Source organism: Trachurus trachurus (assembly GCF_905171665.1).
Source record: "Trachurus trachurus genome assembly, chromosome: 20".
In the NCBI taxonomy this organism is placed as follows: Eukaryota; Metazoa; Chordata; class Actinopteri; order Carangiformes; family Carangidae; genus Trachurus; species Trachurus trachurus.
Genome location: NC_139911.1, coordinates 14,127,058 through 14,140,732, shown reverse-complemented (window position 1 = coordinate 14,140,732; position 13,675 = coordinate 14,127,058). Strand labels below are relative to the sequence as shown.

Sequence of the window (13,675 nt, the reverse complement as noted above, 5' to 3'; positions counted from 1 at the left end):
TGGTTTCCTGTGTCACATTATCAGTCTATTTTTTGTTTTTTTGTGTTTGTGTGTGTGTGCATGTGCGTACAAAAGTTGATAGACGCCACTCCTACTACTAGCCTACAAAGTGCAGTTCTCACTTCCACTTAAATCCTGTCCCCACCACACTGATACTGATAAAGAGCAATTCTGCATTCTGTTCCTCTACGATTACAGGTAAGGATACAAGTAATTATATTTGACGTACTGTAGTGTTAAGAGCAAAACTTTGCACTCACAATCTGCTCTTTCAATCTTGTATTGGATTACATGAGTTAAAGTACAAAATTAATGGTTCTTGAACTACAAATCATGTTTAGGAATGTATACATTATTGTTACGTAAAACGCTAATGTATTGTACAGGGCAAGCCATTTTTTGAAAGTCAACTCTCTTTGAAGATTTTAAAGATTGAAATGATGTGCTGTTTGGGTATAGTGTCAATACATGACATGATGGTGGGTTTTGCTACAGCTACTTATTGTTTGTTGTGACAAATCTTTTTGTAAACATCCCATTCAAACACTAAGGTATCCCCATAAATCAAAAACGTGTTATAGTATTTTACATGTATTTAATAGGTAATGTGATGTCATATGAGATTTTTTTCCTTCCTGAATAACTGCTGAAACTGATAGAATTTTTTTAATGAGAGATATTTCTATAGTTTATTGAACAGTGAGTCTGGCGACATCCTGGAAGGACACTTCCTTTTTCTGCTTAACTCATCTGCACATGGTGTTGATTGTGGGCTAATTTATTCTCACAACATCTGTTTGTCACGCATACTTGGCACTCTTGGTTTCCTTATGATAAGATAAGGGAGATAAGTGTATGACTAGGTGGATCACCCAAATATCATTTGACTGCAGGCTGTCATCCCTGTCTGTTGTCATAACAGGTTGTTTGTGTTTGTCATGTGCTGCACCAGGCTGATCTGCAACACATCAACCATGAATATCTCTGAGGAGGAGAGATGGGGCTTCTATGGCACCGGCTCCCACCATGAGAACATAGCCTTTTCTGTATTTTACATCCTGATATTCATCGTCGCTATTCCCGGGAATGGTTTGGCGCTGTGGGCCTTCTTTCAAAAGGACAGCACGTCTCCATCAAAGGTCTTCCTGAGGCACCTTTCCATTGCAGACATTTCTTACATCCTCATTCTACCAATGCGTATAGTTTACCACCTCTCTGACTGCCACTGGCCCCTTGGACATGTCATCTGTCAACTATCAGGCTTCCTCTTTTATCTGAACATGTACTGTAGCCTTTATTTGATGGGTTTGATCAGCCTGGACAGATTTCTGGCTGTGGTTATGCCTTTAAAATCACAGTCAGTTAGGAAGGCCAAATACGCAAATGTTGCTGTTGGCATTCTTTGGGGAACAGTGATTCTGTCTATGAGTCCTACTCTTTTTTCTCGAAAGAATGCGACCAACAACTCAACTGGCATTTGCAACAAGCTGTATTTAGAAAAGACATCACCCACTGCTTTAGTTTCCACTATTGTTGCATTTGCTATTCCCCTCACCACCATAATGGTCTGCTACATACTGATTTTACTGAAACTGAGGACAGTAAAGCAACATGTAGAACGACCGGTGAAAGACAAGGCCATAAAGATGATAATCCTTATTGTGCTGAACTTCCTCGTCGCATTTGTTCCGTACCATGTGTGCCGGGTGATCTATATAACTTTTCACAGTCATGGCAATATGACTGCAACAAGCCGTGAGTTGCTGGGAAGAGCAAACCGGATCACATCTGCACTAACCTGTGTCAGTGGTGTACTGGACCCTGTCATGTATTTCTTCCTGAACCAAGCCTACAGGAACAAATTGCTCCAGCTGTTCTGCAAAGAAAGGGGAGATGACCTATGAGAAACAAATGTAACAATGTATCATCATGTAGGCTACACAATAAAGATTGTCCTAAAAAGCTGTCCTCTTTTTGTATCATTTTTTAGTGAGGTGTTCAAACATGAAAGTATCAAACAGTGGGTTCACACAGTGATATGGTTTCTGTAATGCAGATTAGGGTTACAAAGTGATGAAAGATACTACACTTGTAAAATTTGAATTATTCCATCTTTCTGCCAGGCAGTGTCTTACATTTTATATTCTGATTGTGGTTGGTGCTTGCTTGGAGAAACTTTGTAGGTCAAAGACACTCCCCTGGTTGTCTACAGCACACCTTTGAACCTACCACCAATAAGGGCCAAACAGCCTTTTTTTTTGAGTCTATGACTTTTCATGGCTGTTACATCAGAACCTCTGCTTCCTTGTATTTCAGATGTTCTCAGAGAAACAGTTATCGTTTTCTGTCTTTCATGCTTTTACATCATTAAACCAATGAGGATGTGAAAGCCCCTGTCGCCTAATTATAGACCCCTCCTCAGTAACTCTAACATACTAGTTCTCATTGAGCAAGCTATTTTTTGAATATACAGTCTTGAATTAGGGCAAACTTCCTCTTACATGTTCTGTTTTCCTTTTCTATCTGACCAAAGTAAATATAGGCTATAACTCACACCTGGTCAAAAAACAAAAACAAAACAGAACTAAACCAAAAATAATCCACAACACAACAACATATTGCATAACTGTAGCAATACTTCTTCAAAACGTAACCTCTCAAAAGCACTCAAATGTTTTGACACTTTTGTAAATGTAAATGCAGCATGTTGGAACATGGAGGTAGCCTATTGTAAAATAATAAAATAGGACTAGTATGATATAGCCAAAATATTAAGATAAAAAAAGACCAGTTTTGTTTGCATTTAAAAGCTTAACACTAAATGTCAATTATTCTGTGTAAATCGTGCAATCAAATATGCAGAAAAAAATCGAGGATCCACTGGCCTTTACCCAGTATTGACTTTTGTCCTGTTTGACCTGAGCAAGCACCCGTATTTTCGACTTGTTACCAAGGCAGCCAGGAAGAAGCTGAGAAGGGAGCGGACGGTGAGTGTAGTCTGTTTTTTTCAATATAGCTTCATGTGTTTTTATCACGACTTGGGGTTTTAGTCAACATAGTGTCGAAAATACCACATGCACAGAAGTTAACGCTGTTTTCACTCCTTTTATTCCTTTAGTCTTTACAGCGGCAAATGTTTGTTCGAGCGGGTTGAACAGTTATTTCTGTACCGTTACGCTAACATTAGCTAGCCAGATAACTTACAGCTGTGTACATAATGTCGTTGTTGGTCAACTAGAGATAATTGCCCAGCAACTGCAAACGCTCCCAACGCTGGTGTGTGGTGTTGCTTTTGTAGGAGTCAAGTTAGTTTTTGAGCTGCAACTATCAGTTTTACAGACTAGGTTGGTGAAAGCTTGACAACAGTTAGTCTATGCGCATCCCTCACCAGCCTGTCCTCACACACAGGATCGGATATAATGGACATCTGAAAAGTTTAAGCTGCCACCATGGGCACCGCATCCTCCCTGGTCAGCCCAGGAGAGGTGATCGAGGATGGATATGGGGGTGACGGCGGGGAAGCCTGCGAGATCCCGGTGGAGGTCAAACCCAAAGCCCGACTCCTGCGCAGTTCCTTTCGCAGAGGACCCCGGGTGATTGGGGCCAGTTTCAAATCCACAGGCTCTGTGGATTTAGAGTATGCTGCCGAATATGAAAGACTCCGTAAAGAGTATGAAATCTTCCGCGTCAGCAAGAATAACGAGATATCATCCATGCAAAAGAAGGAAGCCAAACTGGATGAAGAGAACAAGAGGCTGAGAGCTGAGCTACAGGTAAAACCATCTTCATATGAATTAGGTCTCTTGTTTGTTTTGTGGTGTTACTTATTCTTGATGTTGCAACAGGCTCTGCAGAAGACCTACCAGAAGATCCTTAGAGAAAAAGAAAGTGCTCTTGAGGCAAAGTACCAAGCCATGGAGAGGGCTGCCACTTTTGAACATGACAGGGACAAAGTAAAACGGCAGTTTAAGGTAAAATCACACAACATACGACTGTACAGCATTGTTTCCAGTAATCATGATTGCAACCCTGACCTCAAGTGTCAAAATTATCATCAGATTTTTCGTGAGACAAAGGAGAAGGAGATTCAGGATCTCCTGAGGGCTAAAAGAGACTTGGAGGCCAAACTTCAACAGTTGCAAGCTCAGGGCATCCAAGTCTATGATCCAAATGATTCTGACTCGGATGACAACCAGACTACGGTCACTGGTAAGATCCAGAAATTGACAGTGTTGGGTCGTTTATATTAATCAGTCTGTTTAGTATATCCATTATTTTTCAAGCACAGATGAGATGAGTGCCTATGTCTGCATGTTTTGTTGTCTTTTATCTCATTAGTATTACTAATTATCTATAACCATACCACATATTGAGGGTCTTAGCATTAGAGCTGCAACAATTAATCAATCAATCAAACAATAATCAATTATTAAATTAATCGTCACCTATTTTGATAATTGGATAATCAGTTTGAGTTTTTAAGAGAGTCTAAATTCTCTGATTTCAGCTTCTTAAATGTGAATATTTCTGGTTTCTTTATTCTTTTATGACAATAAACTGAATATCTATTTGGTTTGTCGACAAAACAAGACATTTGAGGATGTTATCTTGTGGTTTGAGAAACACTGATTGACATTTTTCAACATTTTTTATTGACCAAACAACTAATCAATTAATCGTTTAAATAATCACAGATTAATCGCTAATGACAATAATCGTTAGTTGCAGCCACTTTGCATAGGCAAAATATTAAAGACTTTGTTTAATTTACTCCATTGTAGCTGCAGGGACACAGTGCGAGTATTGGACTGGTGGTGTGCTGGGAAGTGAGCCCTCTATGGGCAGCATGATGCAGTTGCAACAGACCTTCCGGGGACCAGAGTTTGCCCACAGTTTGATAGATGTGGAGGGACCCTTCGCAAATGTGAGCAGAGGTAAGTAATCTTGTAGGCAGATGTGCACTTGTCTGTTCATGTGTTTTACTGGTGCACATTCACATACGTGTCTGTTTTTGTCAGATGACTGGGATGCTGCAGTAGCCAGTCTGCTTCAGGTGTCCCCTCATGTGCCCCAAGCCTTATGGAGTAACACTGTGCGCTGCTACCTAATCTTTACCCAGGAGACTAAAGCTGAGCTGGATGTCTTTATTAAGGTTAGTCTGACTGAAACTGCAGTACAACGGGGTGCAAATATTCTGTGCTCATACAGTACAGTAGCATTATGGCAAATAAGTTTATATAATCACCTCTATTTAGTCTTAGATTACCTTTAATCAACCTTTGGTTAATTTTAGACTAGTCTAAATGACAGACTGGAATATAAAAAGTAAATTAATCTGATTTGAAATGCGACTCATGTCAGGACCTACTGTTAAATCTGGAGAAATTTGATCTCAATATTTTGATTTCAGAAACACTCTCCTGTGTTGCGGAAGATGTGTGAGGGTCTGGGCCATTTCTACCTGAACATCTGCTTCCCAGAGGAAAGTGCTGCCTCATATGTTGTGGAGCGCAAGCAGGAGATAGAAAGGAGCTCTGTGTGTGTGCTTCTTCTCAAATCTACTGTCACTAGGTATAAGGAAGTCTCACTGTTACCCTAACCAAGATATCCTTGTCTAATTGGAACTGTACATTGATTCAGTTGTTTATTGATGCATAAATGTACATTTTTGTTTTGTTATTAATGTAAAATGCACACATGCAGCTCTGTGGTGGAGGATTCTGAGGAAGCTTTTGTGAAGAATCCAGATGGCCATCCCCTGGTGCTCTACCTCAGGACAGAAGAAGGTCACAATTTGACTGGATCCACCAGGCAACTGTTGGAAAGGGTCAATGCGGCAGACAAGGCTGCCAAAATCAGGGTAAATGAGTGTTATATATATTAATTAATTACTTAACAAGATTACAGTGGTGATATTATGGCAATATTTCACAAAGTATCCAAAGTTAGATAAAAGCTTACACTTCATGTGTTCATCATAACAACTGCCTTGCTAAATGATGTAAATGTGCATTCTGCAAAGAGTATGATGTCTAAAGTGATAAGTATATGTATGTTTTTTTATATATATATATAAATAGCCTATACGTATCCAGAATAATTTCTTAAATTGTTTTCTGCAACACAGCATTTTCACAGCACAACCACTCAATAAACTGTGGTCCAAGGCTGTGGGCTTGGTGCCTTCAAAGCTGACAGTCTGTATTGTACTGGTTGCTAGATGCCTTGTGCTGATGTATTTTGAACAGGTGGTGGATCATAGTGGTTCTGCAGAAAATGGAGCTGACCTAATATTTGCTCAGCTAGAGAAGGTCATCAAACAGGTACAGAAAATGATCCATTACTCAACCTCTTCATCTTCTATCTTTTTTTTCTTATTCTCACAACCTTATACATTTCTACTGTGTGCCTTCAGGAGTTGCTTGGTCTTGAAGCAGCAGATGTTGACTCTAAAGACTCTGGGATAGATGAGGGTCGTGAGGAAGACTCTGGCGATGTGTTGTGGGACTTGCATGATGAACAAGAACAGATTGAGTCGTATCAGCAGGCCTGCAGCAGCACCACCTCGCAGTTAGGCTTCCAGAAGGTAGGGCAGATATCATCTTTCCACATCCTCAGTCACGTCTTTCAGTCTCATCATTTCTTAATTAACTTCTCTGAGTTTACGTTGTATCTCTTTTCCTTCCTCACTCAGTATATAGATCGTTTGAATGACATGATAGCTGCTCCTCCTCCCACCCCTCCTCTGCTGGTTTCCGGTGGTCCAGGTTCAGGAAAGTCTCTGCTTCTCTCCAAATGGTGAGGACAGATTGATTCAGTTTTGACTAATATGGAGAATTATTTTTCATTCAAACACCTGGATGTCTTTTAAAATTTGCATTGTGCTTTAATGATACAGCTTGGCTATTTTTATTTTTTATTTTTTCTGCAGGATTGAGTTGCAGCAGAAGCAGTCCCCAAACACCTTGTTCCTTTATCATTTTGTTGGTCGCCCACTTTCCACGAGCTCAGAGCCCGTTCTCATAATCAAACGCCTCACAGTCAAAGTAAGGAATCTCTCTCCTCCAGAATTTCATCCTGTCTTATCAATAAATGTGGGATCCATTGTCTGTTTAAAAAAAAAAAACTTATTCTATACTATTTATCCTCAGATCCTTTTTTACATCAGTAGTATTTCAATACCCACAAGGACAATTCATTTTACAAGTGATCTTAGTAACCAATCAGAAGTCAGCAGCATATTATATATATATCCTGTATGTTTATATATGTGTGTGTCTAAATCAAAACAATTTAAAATAATGAAAATACTTGAGAAAACAAAGAAAGAAAGAAAATGAAGAAACACTAAACAAACAAACAAAATACAATCAAATAAAACTAATCATGGATTAGTAGTTTCCCTTGCGTAAATACACTTAATCAATTCAACATATCAGCACATACATATCTGTATCAAGCACCACAAGTATCACTTGTGATCCAGCTCCTATCTTAAAAGAAATGTCTGTCCGTTATCAATCTAATTGTCCCCCCACAACCTCCATTAATGGGAACAATCTTTCCATAAACAATTATCTGTGTAATTTCAACATTGTGTAAATATTTCTTAGAATTGTTACCCATTTAGCATGGGTGGCGGGATCCTGTTTAAGCCATCTTAGTGTAATTGTTTTTTTGCTGCTATTAATAGTATTTATAAGATATACATCCTTTTCCTGCTAAGAATTTCATCTGCTTTCATCCCAAGAATAGCTATCAGAGAGTCACTCACCAGTTCAACTTCTAATACTTTGTTCACAGTGGTAAAAATAAATTGATTTCCAACATTGCCAAAATATCTGTCCTCACCACATCCCCTCCAACATGTGCTTGTCTGATTTGAGTTCATCTTTGCCACGGTTTGAGGTCTTCTAAAAAATCTGTTGACTATCTTCTGTTCTCTGTTTCTATGTTGTTACATAGCTGCTGCAGCACTTTTGGTCTATTTCTGGCTTGTCCATGGAGCCCAGTAAGATCTTGGAGGAGTTTCCCCGCTGGCTGGAAAGGCTCTCAGCACGCCATCAAGGAAACATCATCATCATCATTGACTCCATTGACCAAATACAGGTACGGGCCCACGTCTTTTACCAAGATTCGACAGTCAAATCAATTTTCCACAATGTGGCATCTAACTCTGTTGTTTCTCTTCTTTTCTAGCAAGCAGAAAGACACATGAAGTGGCTCATCGACCCTCTACCTGTCAATGTTCGAGTGGTGGTGTCTGTCAATGTTGAGACGTGTCCTCAAGCTTGGAGGTTGTTTATATTTTTAACACTGGCTCCTGTTTAATTATTTTCTGTTCAATGATAGATTGTACATCTTGAGTATTGCCATTTATAACACACACTGTGATTTCAGGTTGTGGCCCACACTCCACTTGGACCCACTGAGTCCTAGAGAGGTCAGGAGTGCTGTCAATGCAGAGTGCCAGAGCATGGATCTCAAACTTACTAAGGACCAGGTCAGTAATCACCCTACACATTTCCTTTTTAAACACTGAAGAGATTTCAGGTTTTTGCCGGCTTTGAGGTTGTGGACACAGTGACAGATGTTTTCTGTCTTGAGAATTCAAGCAACACTTGATTGTGTCTTTTTACCAGGAGAAGAAGCTGGAAAGGCACTGTCGCTCTGCATCGACCTGCAATGCATTGTACGTCACACTACTGGCCAGGATGATCACCAGGTTAGCCAACATTGGTTTTCTAATGTATTAATCATCACGGACAATTTCTCTTCTCCTCCCTTGCAATGTGGTCATATCACAAACTGAACTACCAGACATAAAACCTTCTCTTTCTGGATATCTTAAGATTGCTCAATTTTTTTTAATGACCTGCTTGTTTATACATCAGCCTGCTGCTTCTATTTCCCTTTTTAGGGCAGCAATGTTTATAATCTTTTCTTTTTGTGTATCGTGAGTATTATTTTTTTATGTGGAAATATTGATTTAACTTTAACTTTACATGTTTTGTTGCAGTAAATCATGCTGGGAGAAGAACATGGAGCAGAGTCTGCAGTGTCAGGACACCATGTCACTGTATCGCCTGGCGCTCAAGATGATGTTGAACTCCCTCAACACTGACAGAGAACAAAACATTATGAGAGAGGTGAGCTATCTCTGGACAAAATAACAATAACAGTAAAATGATGAGCATAGGCTGCAACACTACCTTTAAAATGTTTAACCATTTCTTTTATTTCTTATTCTACTTAGAAATATCAGGTCTGGTTTTAACTGACCTCACATTAGTTTTTCCTTTTTATTTTATTTATTTATTTTTTTTATTAATCGTATCTTAGTAATATGTGCTTGTCTTTTTTGTCTCTCTACAGTTACTGTGCCTTGTTTGTGCCAGCCATAATGGAGTGAGTGAATCAGAGGTACTAGACCTTTTCCCAGAGTTAGAGTTACCTGTCCTGTCCTCTATGCTGTACCGCCTGAACAGACTCTGCATTGTAACCCTCCGTTGTGGGCTCATCAGGTTCCAACACCTGCAGGTAATTATTCATTCCGACCACTAAAACTTTAGAGTAATATGTAGAGAAAATGAATACAATTATTGTGATATTTATGAGATATAATTGTCTCTTTGTGACTATCTCTCAGGCCTGGGAAGCTGTGAGGTTGGAGTTCCTCAGCGGTGGAAGCAGCTCTGCTACTTATAGAGAGAAACTCATCCACTACTTCAGCCAACAACTCAGGTGCTTCAGAGTGGCTGTTCACCCCTCACACAACAAATCTCACATTCTTATGACAGCACGGAACAACTCATGTCATTATGTGTGGGTGGGTGTGTGTCTTTGTGTGTGTGTAGCCAGGACTGTGTGACATGGCGTGTTGCAGATGAGCTTCCCTGGCTGCTCCAACAGCAAGAGGACAGGACTAAACTGCAGCTCAGCCTCTTGAACCTGTTTGTCTCACAAAACCTTTACAAGAGGTACGAAACATTTAGACAAACTTACTACATAGCCTGCCTTATCTTTTTGGTTTTTGTCTTACTGGTGCATGTTGTTTTTTCGATTTCCACTCCAGGGGCCATTTCTCTGAGCTTTTGGCCTACTGGCAGTATGTGGGCAAAGACAAAAGCTCAATGGCCAGTGAGTACTTCGACTCCCTGAAACACTATGAGAAGAATTGTGAGAGTGAAGACAGCATGACCAAGCTGGCAAACCTCTATGAGACTTTGGGACGTTTCCTCAAGGACCTGGGCCTTCCAAGTCAGGTAGAGTATATGATTTTATTTTTTTTATTTTACCGTAACGTTATTATCTCATAGCGTGGTGAATGTGCAGGTCACAACTTATCCATGAGAGCGTTTTGGAGTTGTTGGATTGTGTATTTGATGAGTTTGATGAGGGAAACCAAGAAATCCCATGAGCCTCCGTAGCGTAGCTCTGAGCAGCTCACGGCTCTGCTCCGCCGTTCTAAAAATAGCTTGCACCAACAAATAAAGGTAACAAACCTACTGCTATGACTATAGGGATTATGGCAATTGGCCAATTTGCCAAAATGTTGAACTATCCCTTTAACATTTACAGCACAGATTTCTGCAATGTCCTGTATTGCAACATGTTCTTTGTTTTAATTTGTTCACATATGTGGTGTGTTGTTACTCCCTTCTTTGAGAGTGCACATGCTCAAGATTCCATATGTATCTGGTTCTGTCTGTTTCTCCAGGCCGTAGCCCCTTTACAAAGGTCCCTTGAGATCAGGGAGACAGCTCTGGACCCTGACCATCCCAGTGTAGCTCGCTCCCTGCACCAGCTGGCCGGGGTTTACGTGCAGTGGAAGAAGTACGGCAATGCTGAGCAGCTGTATAAGCAGGCCCTGGAGATAAGCGAGAACGCCTACGGTGCAGAGCACGCCAGCGTGGCACGAGAATTAGAGTCACTCGCCATGCTCTATCAGAAACAGAACAAGTAAATAAGGCTTTCTTGTTGGTGATACACTTGATGTTGTCACACATGTGTTTAAAGTTTTGTGTTTTTCCAGTTAAAAAAATGTGTTTACAAAGAAGCAAGCCACAAATGTGGATTATCTTAAGGCCTCAATAAAAGTCGAGCAATAACTTCAACACTGAAAGACAAGTCAAGCATCATGTTTGACACGTTTATTGGCTCACACCTGGTTCTTTTACAATCAGGTATGAACAAGCAGAGAAACTGAGGAAGAGGTCGGTGAAGATACGTCAGAAAACTGCTCGCCAGAAAGGTCATATGGTGAGCATGTTTTTTCAGATACACACATGTTAAGTCGTTATCACTTAATAAATCATATGTTCCTTTTGTCCTCCCTTCCTTTCAGTATGGCTTCACTTTGTTGAGGCGTAGAGCCTTACAGCTGGAGGAGCTGACCCTGGGTAAAGACTCCGCAGACTCTGCCAAGACACTTAATGAACTAGGTGTCCTGTACTACCTCCAAAACAACCTGGAGTAAGACACACATCTTGCAGCTGGCACACACATACATACAGAGACATTTAACACAGTTAATCATTGATATGAACTATGCAGTTCCCGTGCCAATTCACATTCCACCTGTTTGCTGATAAACAAACATGTTTTAACTTTTAATATCTGGTTCTTTGCTCTCACCAGCGCAGCAAAGATTTTCTTGACCCGCTCTCTGGAAATGCGTCAGCGTGCCCTCGGTCCAGATCACCCAGACTGTGCTCAGTCCCTCAACAACCTGGCCGCGCTGCACACTGAGAGGAGGGAGTATGAGACAGCCGAGGACATGTACGAGAGGGCGCTGGACATCCGCAAGAAAGCCTTGTCCCCAGACCACCCCTCGCTGGCCTATACACTCAAACATCTGGCCATGCTGTACAAACGCAGGGTGAGACATGTGTGCCTGTTAAAACTAAAACTTCAGTTGTTTGTTGAATGATTTTGCAAAGATATGTGTTCTGCACAGGGGAAGCTGGAGAAGGCCGTACCGCTCTATGAGCTGTCTCTGGAAATCAGGGAAAAAAGTTTTGGGCCCAAACATCCCAGTGTGGCCACAGCTCTGGTCAACCTGGCTGTAATATACTGCCAACTGGTGAGACTGTTCATCATAAGTTTAATGTCCACATGTAGCTGTTTTTTAGGCTGTATAGAGCAAAGCTAAGTCAATTAATTTGTCTGTTGCAGAAGAAGCATAGTGATGCCTTGCCTCTGTATGAACGAGCACTGAAAGTGTATGAAGACAGTTTGGGGCGCTCGCATCCACGAGTCGGAGAGACCCTGAAGAACCTGGCTGTGCTTAGGTACGGTGGTTTAAATTATGTAGATATTTGCTTTCCATGAGGTGAAAGAAATAATTTTTCTTACATTAAGTACCTTTAATCTTTTTCTCTTGTGTTCTTCTGATTGATAAACAGCTACGAAGAAGGTGACTTTGAGAAGGCAGCGGAGCTTTATAAGCGTGCAATGGAGATTAAAGAGGCAGAGCCTTCACTGGTGTGCGGAAATGCCCCGTCCCGTCATTCCTCCAGTGGGGACACATTTAGTCTGAGGGGACCTGCTCCCCTCCCACATGCTCCAAGGTGACTGTGTTCAGCCGCTAATCCCACAACAAACAGCTATAACTAGCATCAAAACGAAAACCCAGGGTTTCATCATAAAGGGAACTGTCCTGGTCATCACACTGTCATTTGGAGTTTGTTCCTTTATACTGTACCTGCCAGCAGGATTACAAAGTCTGCCATATTAGTCTGTGAAACCTGTGTAATTTACCAAAAGTATTTATTAACATTTCTAACATAATCATGTGTAAGAAGCATTGAACTTGTGTTAAATCAGTCCTTTTAAGGACCGGGAGCTCAGGTTTACACTAATTTTTACGAAGATTTACATCAGTTTACATGCCCCACAGAGGATTTTCTTTTCTATTCTGCTCGTTTGCTTTACAATCACTCCAGCCAGGTTTAGCATCCTGTAATCTGTAACATCATTGATGTGATGAGACACTTTAGGTGTTTTCCACTCTACAGTGGATACTTCTCTATGCACTCTTTAAAGTTTTTATTTTTTTCATTTTTTACAAAATATTCATGGTTTCAGAGAAATTAACACTAACTTTTATTATTCAGAAAATACTAATGAGAAGCACTCTCGAACCTCATGCACTTTTGTTTCCAAGTCTGCATTCCAGACATTCTTAATATCTGAGGCCTACTGCCTCTGAAATCAAATGAAGGTACTCATTTTTTATGTTTACGTAACATATAATATTTTCCTACCAGTATTCAACATGTATTCTAAAAAGGGAAAATACAGATCCTAAGATCAGAATAAGCCTAGACCAGGTCTGATTTCCTGGTTTGATTATGCAAAAAAAAAGGAAATGTACATATATTTATTCATGTACAAAAAGTATTTGAAGGGAATTGAACAAAAACATGATGGTGCCATATAACTGTCCATGTGAAGGTATGGTAAAATTAACCATTTATCGTCTGAGTGAATGTGCATAAAGCCAAAAACAACACCATGTGCCAAAACTAACAATCTCATTCTTATGTGTAACACATAAAGTACGTCTTACGTTTTGTATTATCATTATGCATTCATGTAATGTAATTTAAATCTGTAAAAGCTGCACAGAACAACAAAATTCCATCCAATCATTTGATAGATTATATTCCAT

At 40.3% G+C, this 13,675-nt stretch overlaps 2 protein-coding genes across 2 annotated transcripts; both read left to right on the top strand.

Moving 5' to 3' along the window:
• Positions 1 to 140: 140 nt before the first annotated feature.
• On the top strand, positions 141 to 1,927 carry LOC311003286 (uracil nucleotide/cysteinyl leukotriene receptor). The gene is made up of 2 exons (XM_083995000.1): positions 141 to 198; positions 953 to 1,927. The coding sequence occupies exon 2, from the start codon at positions 975 to 977 to the stop codon at positions 1,902 to 1,904; it is 930 nt and encodes a 309-aa protein (XP_083851126.1). The 5' UTR covers positions 141 to 198; positions 953 to 974; the 3' UTR covers positions 1,905 to 1,927.
• A 1,050-nt stretch (positions 1,928 to 2,977) lies between these two features.
• nphp3 (nephronophthisis 3) lies at positions 2,978 to 13,637 on the top strand. Its single transcript, XM_083995967.1, has 28 exons — positions 2,978 to 2,987; positions 3,409 to 3,773; positions 3,846 to 3,971; positions 4,059 to 4,209; positions 4,782 to 4,934; positions 5,019 to 5,152; positions 5,411 to 5,571; positions 5,704 to 5,860; positions 6,249 to 6,323; positions 6,416 to 6,586; positions 6,695 to 6,798; positions 6,932 to 7,046; positions 7,966 to 8,109; positions 8,200 to 8,297; positions 8,401 to 8,503; positions 8,643 to 8,725; positions 9,020 to 9,149; positions 9,376 to 9,540; positions 9,650 to 9,744; positions 9,858 to 9,980; positions 10,076 to 10,265; positions 10,721 to 10,962; positions 11,187 to 11,262; positions 11,348 to 11,475; positions 11,641 to 11,881; positions 11,960 to 12,085; positions 12,178 to 12,293; positions 12,408 to 13,637. The coding sequence occupies exons 2-28, from the start codon at positions 3,450 to 3,452 to the stop codon at positions 12,574 to 12,576; spliced, it is 3,900 nt and encodes a 1,299-aa protein (XP_083852093.1). The 5' UTR covers positions 2,978 to 2,987; positions 3,409 to 3,449; the 3' UTR covers positions 12,577 to 13,637.
• Positions 13,638 to 13,675: the final 38 nt, after the last annotated feature.

What these genes read in the sequence shown, in the direction of transcription:
- LOC311003286 (XM_083995000.1), top strand. Translation starts at nt 975, where the DNA reads ATGAATATCTCTGAGGAGGAGAGATGGGGCTTCTATGGCACCGGCTCC.
- nphp3 (XM_083995967.1), top strand. Translation starts at nt 3,450, where the DNA reads ATGGGCACCGCATCCTCCCTGGTCAGCCCAGGAGAGGTGATCGAGGAT. An exon ending in AAGTAAAACGGCAGTTTAAG is followed by an intron (nt 3,972 to 4,058) that starts GTAAAATCACAC and finishes AATTATCATCAG; the next exon opens with ATTTTTCGTGAGACAAAGGA. An exon ending in ACAAGGCTGCCAAAATCAGG is followed by an intron (nt 5,861 to 6,248) that starts GTAAATGAGTGT and finishes TATTTTGAACAG; the next exon opens with GTGGTGGATCATAGTGGTTC.